General features: G+C 31.3%; 2 protein-coding genes across 2 annotated transcripts; one reads left to right on the top strand and one right to left on the bottom strand.

The window, feature by feature from the left end:
- Window positions 1-2,315: 2,315 nt before the first annotated feature.
- On the bottom strand, window positions 2,316-5,086 carry LOC103494034 (protein Asterix). Its single transcript, XM_008455038.3, has 3 exons — window positions 4,871-5,086; window positions 4,675-4,775; window positions 2,316-2,626 (listed from the first exon to the last, which is right to left on the bottom strand). The coding sequence occupies exons 1-3, from the start codon at window positions 5,009-5,011 to the stop codon at window positions 2,563-2,565; spliced, it is 306 nt and encodes a 101-aa protein (XP_008453260.1). The 5' UTR covers window positions 5,012-5,086; the 3' UTR covers window positions 2,316-2,562.
- A 1,513-nt stretch (window positions 5,087-6,599) lies between these two features.
- Window positions 6,600-10,010, top strand: LOC103494035 (chaperone protein ClpB1). Its single transcript, XM_008455039.3, has 6 exons — window positions 6,600-7,345; window positions 7,730-7,911; window positions 8,029-8,654; window positions 8,734-9,007; window positions 9,154-9,351; window positions 9,541-10,010. The coding sequence occupies exons 1-6, from the start codon at window positions 6,679-6,681 to the stop codon at window positions 9,841-9,843; spliced, it is 2,250 nt and encodes a 749-aa protein (XP_008453261.2). The 5' UTR covers window positions 6,600-6,678; the 3' UTR covers window positions 9,844-10,010.
- Window positions 10,011-12,530: the final 2,520 nt, after the last annotated feature.

The following is a 12,530-nucleotide window of genomic DNA, read 5'->3' as shown; positions in this document are numbered from 1 at the left end:
TCTATGTATATTTTTTCATAAATAATTTAAAAAATAAAAAATGTGAAATAGTTTGAAGTTATATTTAAAGTTATTTTAGGGAATTTGAATTCAAATTTACGATTTTAGGGAATGATGTAAATTGGAATTGTTATTAAAAATTTGTAATATGTATTATTTAATATATTTTTTTGTAAATAATATGAAATATACAATTTTGTTAATTACTTTCTTTTGTATCATGATAATTAGGGGATATTGAAACTAAAGACATTATTTTGTATCATAATAATTAGGAACGTTAAAACTAAAGTCATATCTTTAAGGGTTGGTGGTTCAATCTTCCGCAACAACAAAATATTTTTTGACTTACTTAAGATTTATCATAAGCGAATGTGTTTACAAATACACTGTATTCGTGATATTTGATATTTTATTTGATTTTTCGATCTCAACAAATACATTGTATATGAGCAATTGTCATTCGCGGATGGATAAATTTGGACAAAAAAAAAAAGGAAAAAATTCATTTGTCACGTAGTTTTGTCATAAATTAAAATAATTTTATGATTTGCTATTTTCCATTGTTATTTCCACAATTTCCTCATAAACAATCTGTCCAAATTGGCAAAGTGCCGGATGAGATTTGTATTATATTTTTTAATAAGTCAAAACATATGTTAGTTTAAATCTAAAAAAAACATATGGGATAGATGTCAATCTGAATAAGCATGATTGTAACCATTAAACCTTAAACTTTAAACTAGTAATGGAATAAATTTAAACCTTTAAACTCTATTTATGTATCAATTTAAACATGATAGATATATTGGATTACACTTAGAAATTTTATATATATATCCAAATAAGACATAATTAAGAGTTTAGATTAATACACTTATTAAAATTTAAGGTTCAAAGTGTTATTTTTGTGAAAGTTTAAGGTTTAAATCAATACAAATATTAGTTTGATGTAAATTATAAAATTCAAGATTTAAGTTTATACATTTGTTAGATTAGAGTTTAAATTGATGCAAATTTAAAAGTTGACCAACTTTGAGAGTGTTTAGAATTCAAATGAATACCGATGCTAAAGAAAAATCTAATAGATCTCGCTTGACTTCACATTGTGGTATCTACTTGATAGTACTCAAATAATTATGAAAGAGTTCGAAAAAACTACAATAGATACTTCAATATATGAACTCAACTACTCCTCAAACACACAAACACCAAACATTTTATATCAACTCGGCATCCTCTAGTTCAACAAAACAATGTTTTTTATAAATAAAAATTAATTTTGAAAAATAATTATTTTACTAAGTAATCCAAACCGTGCTCCAATTCAAATCTATATACGTTAAAACAAATTCAACATGTTAAAACAAGCGTCATTCCTAGCCATTCAACCATACCATAATTCGATAATGAAATTTACAATAGATAAATTACTTTGAATGACAAAATTTCTGAAAATAACTTCAAATATAACAAATTTTTACCACGTACGATAGATCCATATAAGCACAAATGACGAAAGATCATTAAATGTGCGAATAGACACATAATGTTTGGATAGCATGAGATTTATTTCTTTAAATGTGAATTAGGGAGAATGTTCTTTTCTTCTCACTTTGTGAATTCAAAAACAGCGAGACAAAAATAATGATTTAAAAGAATTTATTTATTTAATGTGAAGGAGAGATTAGTTAGGGATAATATTTTGTTTTCTTTATATATATGTATATTTTACGTTGAGTGTCTGTTAATAGAAAAAAGGTGTTTCTTAAAAATACAAGATTAATTAGAAATCACAAAATGTGATTGTTCTGGTTAAGAAAAACTATGTCTAGATTTAAATAAATGTAAAAATACTTGAGATTACTCGACTTCATTTTTAAAAACAACGTTAATAGGTGGGTTGGGTGAGCTATCAGAAACATCAACTTGAAGCTATTTGGGTGACCATAGAAGACTTGCTTAATTAAATGCAAATGAACTAATCTACTTCTTTAAAGACAAATCTAATCGTTCACAAAAGTTTAACTCAACTCACTATACCAATTACCACCCATAATAAATTAATTAATTAAGTTTCCTTTTAAATTCATAATAAGTTTGAATTAGATCAATCAAATTAAGAGGGGGGTTTGATTTAACTTTTGAAGAGTTAGAAATTGAAAACAAGTCACTGAAAAACAAAAATTTTCAAAAAACAGAAAGAGGAAGTGTTTGACAAAGGGTTCCAGTAAATATGGACGCTAAAGAAAAATCTCATAGATCCCAATGATTAGACTTGTTCTACGTGGAGTTCTATATGTTCTATCTGTCTATAAAAGAATATGAAACGACTGTGATATCTACTCGAGAGTAAGAGCAAATAATTACATAGTTGATGTACGTGCAAATTACTAACTTGGAATTTAAAGAAAAAAAAAGTGTAAACCTCTTAAAATTTGTCCTCATCACATCTGGATCTGCCCACAGTATCACTTGAGATCATAATATAAAAACGGTAACGGTAAAGAGCCCCTAAGATAACTTAAAGAAAACAAACATTGTTATCATTTGAAATAGAGTCTAACTTTTGGTTCCCGGTCGCGCAGGACTCAAATAATTTGTCACTAATCCCATAATAGCAAACCTGGATTCGAGACCAAAAAGGAGTTAAAACCACAAAATGACTATAAACCGATGCTATGAATCATGTAAAAATGTTGATAATGTCAAAAAGAAAAATCATTAAAAAAAAATGAAAACCCAAGATGACAGATCTAAACTGAATTTTACCAAAATATAGGTAAAAATAAAATGCATCTGACACCTTTATATGATAAACCTTCAGCAATTGTTTTGAAAATCACCTATGTTCTCAAAACTGTTAGAAAACATTATAATACCATCTTTCGTTTATCCTTAAACTAAACCCATCATCGGATGGAGAAACTAAGAGATGTAGTTTCACATGTCAGTTGGCCTCAAGGGACATTGTTACCAAGCCACAACTCAGGTAGGAGGAGCAGGGATTTGAATTCACGGAAGAACAAACAATCAATAAATGGAACTCTCATTATTCACTCATACCTAAATCTCTGCAGTCCCAAGTAACAGTTAGGAACTATAACAGGGATGTAAGAAATATTATTAGAATTCCAAGAGCATATTAGTATGATTAGCTAGGGTGTTTGCTAGTGAGAGATTGTTAAAAAATAGAGTGAGAGAAAGCGATGAAGGCTTCATTTATTTAGCTATTTTATACTTGAGTTTGCTTGATAAAGAAAGTACTCTCGGATATTTTACTCTAGTTTCTAATTTTGCAAGTTCTCGGTCCAAATTTCATTTCAATTCACTGGGTCCTATTCACAAGAAAATAAATTTTTATGATAATTTATCCCAATTTACAAGTTACCTAGTCTATGCTCTAAACACTTACATAAAGGAAAGGGTAAGAAGCAAGTACAAAAAGGAAAATATTTAAAGGCTACTTTGATCCATAAACTTTTGGCTTTGGTTCATTTTGATTCATGTACTTTCAAAATGTACATTTTCGTTCCTTGAACTTACAAAAAATGACCAATTTAATCCCTTGAAAATGATATAAAAGTGAACAATGATGGGACCTAAACTGTTCAAAGTTCAAGGACCAAAATGCTCCAAAGTTGTAGTATAAGGATCAAAATGAACATTTTGACGATAAGGACCAAAATGTTAAAAAAGTATGGGGACCAAAATGAATATTTTGAAAATACATAAACCAAAGTAAACAAAGTGAAAAGTACATAGACCAAACACCAAAGATGTATTTAAACCAAAGGAAAAATAAAAAGGTAATGGCATATGTCAAGAGAGGAATGTTCATGGTTTGCACACAACGTTTAAGGCTGACTCGTGGTAAACTAAAACTACAATAATAGATACCATTCCATATCTAAGATTCAAGGTTCCTAAATCTCAAGGATTGTGGACGCAATCAATACTGAATCTGAAACATCACAAAACTCGATTGCTAGCATTAAGATTGTAAATACCATCTCTTCTTTTATGACGGCATGTTCATCCCAACTTTGAGATTCACGAACTAGTAAAGCAAGACAATTACTAACCTTGCAAATGTTGGTATCTAGAAACTTATAGGGCATTAAACAACTAACCAAAGACTTTATCTCGTAAACATGACAAGTGTTAACATAACACAATCCAATACCCTGAGTTATCACTATATTTTAGTAAGAATGTGTTTGTATTAACTCTTCGAGTGTTTAAATTTGAAAAAAAAAATTATTTTGAAGAAAAAAAGAAGTGTTTGACAACAACTCAAAATAACTTTATGCGAAACACTCTCAAAGCACTCTCACAAAGTTCATTTTAAACGGTTTTCTTTCTAACAAAATAATTTTGACCCTTATACATTGATTGAATGATAAAGTGTGTGGCGGATTCTAAACATGTAGAGATTATAAAAAATATCATAATCCCTAATAAAGTAGGTGGCTAAATTTGCCACCCACCATGAATGAACCCTTGAGAATTAGTTCCAACCCTAGCTAATAAACATCAATTCTTGCATCAACAAATCGACGGAAAAATCAACCTAATTTAGAATGTTCAGATTTCAGTAAAAAAACTTAAATCTACCTACTGATCCGTATGAAGTAACAGTGAAATAAAGATCGAGAAGGGAACAACACTCACATCATGGCCATGGAAATCTGCTTGAGATCGTTCTCAACATTCCTCATATTCGCAAGCGATTGGGCACAAAATATGATTGCCAGCCACGAACTAAGCTTGTACTGTCCAATTTCAACCAAAACCAATAGTGTGGCATGAGTAGAAAGTAAAATCTCCATACTTAGTGTATGAGTACTCGAAAAGAAACAGAAAATACCCTGAACATAACACCGGCGATGCCGAAAACGACGGCTATGAAACCGGAATAATCGACGGGGAGATCTTGCGGATTCACTGCCGGAGCAACAAAAGGCTTCACCGCCGACGGCTGCCGTGGATCATTCGCTTGTGTCGACATCTCTTGACTGGCTCTCGAGCCTCGACGACTCAGCCTCAATATAATTGCTTCGGTGAATCTGATTCTTAAGCATATAGAAAAAGTGGATGCGGTCCGGTTTATTTTCGGGCTGCGTGAAGAATGCGATTGGTTCAGTTGAACCGAACCGGCTTGTTAAATTATAAACATTAACAAATTTTATTTCTCAATTTGTCAAATGTATAAACATTAACAAATTTCATTCAATGATACCTTCAAATTTACAAATTGACAATTAAGCTAAATTTTTGTAAGAGTTAATGATTTTTGTCCATATTGTTGGATAGTTAATATGCACGTTGATTAAATTTTTAACTTCAAAATTGATAATAAATCATACGTGCGAGTTACGATTAAATTTAGTTAATTTGCGAAAATAATACTATTAAAATATATGAAAAAAATTAGATTATACTATACTTCAAATTAATTGTAGGGTTACGTTGTGTGTTTGTTTTTTTAAGGTTATTGACCTAATGGTCCATTTGGATTCGTTATTAGTTAGGAGAAGTAAATGTTTATACACTATATTTTTAAATTGAACCATCTTAATAATTCATCAAAATTATTTATTTATTGTAATTTAGAAATTTAATTGATGTAACCATAAGTCTCACATGATTTTCTATAAAATAAAATTACGAATAAAGACATAAATTGCAATTATATGTTTAAACCGATGAAATTATTAGTTCATATCATAATTAAATTGATACAACTTATTCATCATCCTATAGGTAAAATTTACTAAAATCAATTTCTATATAATATTATATATTGCGAATAAAATTATTAAATAGTTTAAAAATATCAAGACTATAAAAGCTAAAACAATAAATTTATTGATTAAAACAATCATAATTCAACTAACACAAAATATTACTAGGCATCAAACTAAAATTCAAATTATTTCACTCTATTTATTGTAACTTTGTGCATCCACCCAACCATTCATTAGGGGTATAGGAATTATTCGAGTAACCCGAACTACCTAACCCATATTTATACGGGTTGGATTGGGTTAGTTTAAAATATGGGTTGTATTGGATTAAAAGTTTTTATTATTTTGAGTTCTGAGAGTTTTTTTGTTTAACATGATACAAAACATATTCGAATTACGGTAGATGATTTTCATTTACAAATATTAAAATTTAAAAACGAAAAAAAAAAAAAAACAGTTCAACTCGACAACCTAACCCAACCAACCCACCCAACTCAATCGGTTTACACTCTTTTATGTTTCAATTAAAAATGGGTATGTTTAGTAAAAAGATAATAAACTTAATTTTAATGGTTAACAAAGATAACTTGAAAATATAAAAACTTACTATATAAAAAAAAGTAGAAATTCATAAAAAGAGAAAAAGAATACATTAACTAAACTATTACTCCCATCTTCGTTGGGACTATCTAATAAAACTTCAAACTTTACATTATCTAAAAAGTGAAAAAATAACACATACACAAATATTTTGGGGTTTTGCAGTCAAAACTTCTCGTCTTCCACCCATGGCCTCTTCCTATACTCGAGACACCAACTCCTCAACTCCCTCACTATTTTCAAAAATTATATCCCATACTACAAATGATAATAGTATTCATTTTCAAATTTCACCCAAAAAAATTCTCCATTTCATTGTTAGTTCAAGATGGCCAAATCCGCTCTTGAGACTTACGGCCACGATCTCGTGGAAAAAGCAGAGAAACAAACTCTTGATCCAATCTTCGGCCGCCACCAAGAAATCCGCCGTCTCCTAACCATCCTCTGCCGCAAAACCAAATGCAACCCCATTCTAATCGGCGAACCCGGCGTCGGAAAAACAGCTATCGTCGAAGCACTCGCACAGAAAATCGCCGCAGGAAATGTGCCGGCCAAGCTCTCCGGCGCAAGAATCGTAGAACTGGACATGGGAGCCATAATCGCCGGAACAATTTGGAGAGGGCAATTGGAAGAGAGATTGAAGGATATTATGACGGAAGTGAAAGGATCGGAAGGAAAAGTGATAGTGTTTATAGACGAAATTCATATGTTTGTCCAAAATGGGGGAACCGCAGCGGAGATTCTGAAACCGGCGCTGGGAAGAGGGAATTTCCGGTGCATCGGAGCGACGACGTTGAAGGAGTACAAAAGGTATATTGAGAAAGACGGAGCATTGGCGAGGAGATTTAAACAAGTTTATGTGAATGAACCAAGTGTTGAAGATTCGATTAGCATTCTCAGAGTGTTGAAGGAGAGATATGAAAAGCATCACCTTCTTAAAATTAAAGATTCCGCTCTTATTGCTGCTGCTAAATTGTCACATCGCTACATCACAGGTATAATTATTACAAAAAAAACTTTAATATAAAATTTATTTTAAGAAAAATACTTAGATATACCAAACTCTCCTACCATTACGTGACATGCATGTTGCAAACTACTTACTTCAAAAACATTTTAGTTTTTTTTTTTTGTGTGGGTGATGGAGAACGAAGCGTGGAGATAATTGATGAATAAAAAATTTGTCTTTTATTGAAAGGACAGTACTTAGGTGTACTCTCTCTTTGTACATCTTTTTGATCATTGTAGAACAATTAGGTAAAATGCATAAAAAGAAGATCATGTTCAGAATGCAGTATGTTCTTTGTTTAAATGTTAAAACAAAGTAGAGTTAACAAGAAAATTAAACAATGTTTGTTTTTTATTTTGCTTTTACGTAGGGCGACAACTTCCGGACAAAGCAATCGATTTAGTCGATGAAGCAAGCGCATGCATGAGAGTTCAACTCGATACCCAACCTGAAGAAATAGACGAACTTCAAAATGAAAAGTCAAAGCTTGAAGTTGAAGTGAATGCACTTGAGAAAGAGAAAGACAAAGCAAGCCAAGCCCGACTTCCACAAGTATTTATTTATTTATTTCTTATAGTATAAATGTTATTAATCCCTTAATCTGTGAGTGTTTTATTGTTAATTTCTGAACTTTATTTTATGGTATTTCGTCTCTTCAAAAAAATTCAGGCAAAAAAGGAGCTGAATGACTTGAACAACCAGCTGCAGCCATTGTTAACAAAACATCAAAAACAGAAGTCTGAAATGGAAAAACTCACTAAATTGAAGCAAAAGAAACAAGAAATATTAATCGAGATAGAAGCCGCCCAAAAACGCCTAGATTTAATCCGAGCCGCCGATATCCGACGCGAGAAATTGGAGGAAGTAGAATTAAAAATCGGTGATGTTGAAAGAAGGATAAAAAAACACGACTTTATAGTGAAGGACACGGTCGGACCGGAGGAAATAGCGGACGAGGTAAGCCGGTGGACTGGAGTGCCGGTTTCGAGGCTAACCGGGGAAGAGAAAGAGTGGGTTATGGGTTTGGCGGGGCGGTTGAAGAGAAGAGTGGTGGGACAAAATGAAGCGGTTGATTCGGTTGCTGAAGCAGTGATCAGGTTCAGAGCTGGGCTCGCTAGGCCGAACCAACCTAATGGTTCGTTTTTGTTTTTGGGTCCGTCTGGGGTTGGGAAAACGGAGCTTGCTAAGGGTTTGGCTCACGAGCTTTTTAACGATGAGAAACGTATGGTGCGGATTGACATGTCGGAATACATGGAGAAGCACTCCGTTTCAAGGCTTATTGGTTCTCCACCTGGGTATGTATGGTGATTTTCTACGTTACGTGAAGTTTTGTGTTATTTTTCGTTTATATTGTTGGTTTGGATGAATATTTAGGTATGTTGGATACCATGAAGGTGGACAACTAACTGAGCCAGTGAAGAGTCGTCCGTACTGTGTAGTTCTATTGGATGAAGTAGAAAAGGCTCATGTGGATGTTTTGAATATTTTGCTTCAAGTTTTGGATGACGGTCGGTTGACGGACGGGCAAGGTTCAACCGTGGACTTCAGAAACACGGTGATTATCGTGACTTCTAATCTCGGAGCCGGTCATCTTCTATCTGGAAAGTACTGCTCCATGCAAGTTGCTCGTGATAGGGTTATCCAAAAGGTTTTTATTTATTCTAAGCCTCTTATTGCTAAAATTTCTATTGTAATGTCACGAACTGATCAAAAGAGAAATTTGTTAAAACTGTATATCTAAAATTTGTGAATGTTTTTAATGAATTTTCTTGTTTTGAGTATGTCGTTTAACAGGTGAAAGAACATTTCAAGCCGGAGTTTGTGAACCGGCTGGACGAGATTCTGATTTTCCGACCACTTTCTAAAGATCAACAAAGGAGAATCGCTAAATCAATGATGAAAGACGTTGCTCGCCGTCTTTCCGAAAAAGGCATTGCCATGGCTGTGACTAAATCCGCTCTTGACTTCGTTCTTGATCAAAGCTTCGATCCGGTAATTGTTTTGATATTCTCACACACATATTTTGACATCGGCATAAGAAATAATCAACGTTTTCATAATATCATAGAAGAAATTGAATTTTAACTTGTTTGTACAAAAGCTTAAAATGTATTTAATCGATTATTCCGACCACAACCATAACTAAACGTCACCATTGTTATTGTTGTAAACTATTTTTAGGTTTACGGCGCTAGGCCAATCAGGCGTTGGTTGGAGAAGAAAGTTGTGACAGATTTGTCGAAGATGCTTATAAAAGAAGAGATCGGTGAGGAATACACAGTGTATGTCGACGCCAACTACAATGGAAAAGATTTGAAGTATAATGTGGAGAAAAATAATGGTCTCATTAATGGAATCAGCGTCAAAAGATATGAAATCTTGATTCAAATTCCAACTATGGAGAAAAATAAAGACGATCAAAGTGAAGAAGACGAAGGAGGAAATGAAGAGGAGAATGTGGAAACCACGAGTGACAGTGAATAATGAGATTTAAGAATACTTTATCAATTAGTTCTATGGTGATTAAAAGTTATTAACTATCCAGATTTAGTTTTTAATTAGTTTATTTTGGTAGATGAAAAGCACTTTTGATCATTTTACCCTCTTGTATCACAATTGTTCTCTACTTGTTAAAATTTGTTTGTTGTCAATGCATTTTACTTTTACTCTATGAGAAAGCAATTTATTCAAACTGCAGCCATCACAACTTCTTTAACAATAATGGAGGGGAGAGAAATTTATGGCCCACAACTCATTAGTAAGATTCAAGAAACCCTAACTACTCATTTTCAAACCGACTCAAACATTAAATATCTTTTTAAAGACACTGTTGCACAGTCCAAATAATGAGTCATGGTCCTATTACCAATACGGCCACATACACACCTAAAAAATAAAAGACATGAGTCATGGTCCTATTACCAATACGGGCACAGTCCAAATAATGAGTCATGGTCAATTAAACAACTAATCTCACGATCCAACAACATAAATTCTATTAACTCCGACAAAACAAAAGCGTCGTTTCTTCCATACTTGGTCAAGAGTGTTTCACGTGTGTTCTATCCTTACATAAAACGAGTGTTTCTCCACAATTCAACGAGAGGAATACCAATTTACCCTTTTTCTAAAATTTATAACTCTTATTAGTTAATCCTCTTTCTACACGCCTTGGGTTTTTTTTATTGTTTCTGTATTTTATATAAATTAATCCATATTATTGTGGTTTTATACTTTTAAAACTCCATTAATTCACTAATTCAAAAACATATTTGCAACATTTAATTTATAACTAATTCAATTGATTAAAACTTTGCCTTAAGAAATTTCTTCCCTTAAAATGTCGGCATTCCATAAAAATTTGTCACATTGCTATTTGAGAATTCACTGTTGAGCGATGGTGACATCAAAGAAAAGTGGCAGAGCATATTATTTATTAGTCTCTCTTAAGAGATATTAAATTCAAATTTTAAAAGTACTAAATAATTAGATGACATTTTTCATGAGAGGGCCAATTCTTTGATTATGTAAATAATGTAGGTTCCTTAATTATTATTTTTTAAGGTACTTAAAAGTTTGAAATGTCTTATTGACAATGATTATTATTTAGTTTCATGTCGTTTTAACGTTTGTTTCTTCTCAATTCAACTATAAAAAATGTGGATGTATGGTCAAATTTTGAATACACAATTTGAGTTTTTAAAACCTACTTAACCTAAATAACAAAATGCGGAAACTTACCAAATATAAGTAGTATTTATAAATTATCGAAGGTGGTAAAAAATATTTTTTACCTTATGGAAAATTGCATTATACGAAAACATTTTTTAGAAAAATGTAGCCAATAACATTTTTTTTATATATATAACAAATATGACTAGTAATTAGATATATCGCTATTAGATAGCTTTATGCTTTTAAATTTGATATTTTTACAATTTAGAAAATATAGCGATATGGATCTTGTTATCATAAACTTTTTTTTGCTATTTTTGCAAACCTACCTTCTTCTATAGCTCAATTTATTTAGATAAATTTAATGATGTATTATAAAACAAAGTTTATAAAAATGTTCGAAGTTAATTAGTAATTATTGTTTATATTTAATTTGTGATTTATATGAATACACGTATCATCTAGTACATTTGAAGGGTTTGCTTTAAATGAGATGTCAGAAGTGATTGATTAGATTTTTCATCAATTTGGGTCAATCCGTGTAAGTTGGTTTGATTTAATTTTAATTTCTCCATATAAATGTGTACTATGAAAGTTCTTACAAGTAAATTAATTTGGTAACGCTAAACCTACCATCCTAGCACTTATAATCAAACAATGATTTTGGTCTCACACTATATCCACTGTATATGCTAATTAGGTGCACCACATATTTAACCTCTTACAACTACATTGATTAGGTAGTCACACTATATACGTATTATGCAAACTCTTAACAAAAAATTAATTTGGGCAAAAGAAATATGGGTTATTTTATTTATAACGACGACTTAATTCTATAATTGATTTTCTAATCATGTTAGCTACGTATATGTGTGAAATTTACGTATTAATATTTTGAAATTCGTAGAAGTACTTATTACTTAAGAGAATTCGATAGGTTTTTAAAAACGATAAGAAAGAGAAAACAGCGTTCGAATTAAGCAAAATCAAAAGCGTACTTTAGTAACATTCCATAATTACTTGTAATCTATAGATCACTATATCTATATCTAGTGTTTCATTAATTAAAGATAGGTGTATTAGGTTCCATTTGATTTTTTATTTTTAAAATAAGAAATCGATTTCTATATAATAACATGCAAATTGAATATAATCCAACTCCGGATTCGAGGGTTGTGTTGGTTATCTGGTTCGTCTTCTGGTTTTTTAAATTAAACTTATTTTATCAAATGCACTTTTGTTCTAAGGGATTTAAAATCCATGCCTATTTGGTTCGAAAACTTTCAAAATACTTCTATATAGTTAACTTTAACTTAAAGTACACAATGCTCGTTAGATTTTTAATTATTGACATGGACATTAGTTATATTTAATGATGCATAAATTATATTAAATTAGTTAAAAAAAAAACAAATTAAAATAAAAGCTTTAAAATATTTAAAATCTTGTATATTTTTGTATTTAGATGATTGGTAAAAGAAATCTTTCAAAGT

This window comes from Cucumis melo, chromosome 2 (genome assembly GCF_025177605.1).
Source record: "Cucumis melo cultivar AY chromosome 2, USDA_Cmelo_AY_1.0, whole genome shotgun sequence".
Lineage (NCBI taxonomy): Eukaryota > Viridiplantae > Streptophyta > Magnoliopsida > Cucurbitales > Cucurbitaceae > Cucumis > Cucumis melo.
Note: the sequence above shows the minus strand (reverse complement) of the source record. Positions and strands in the feature narration are given on the sequence as shown.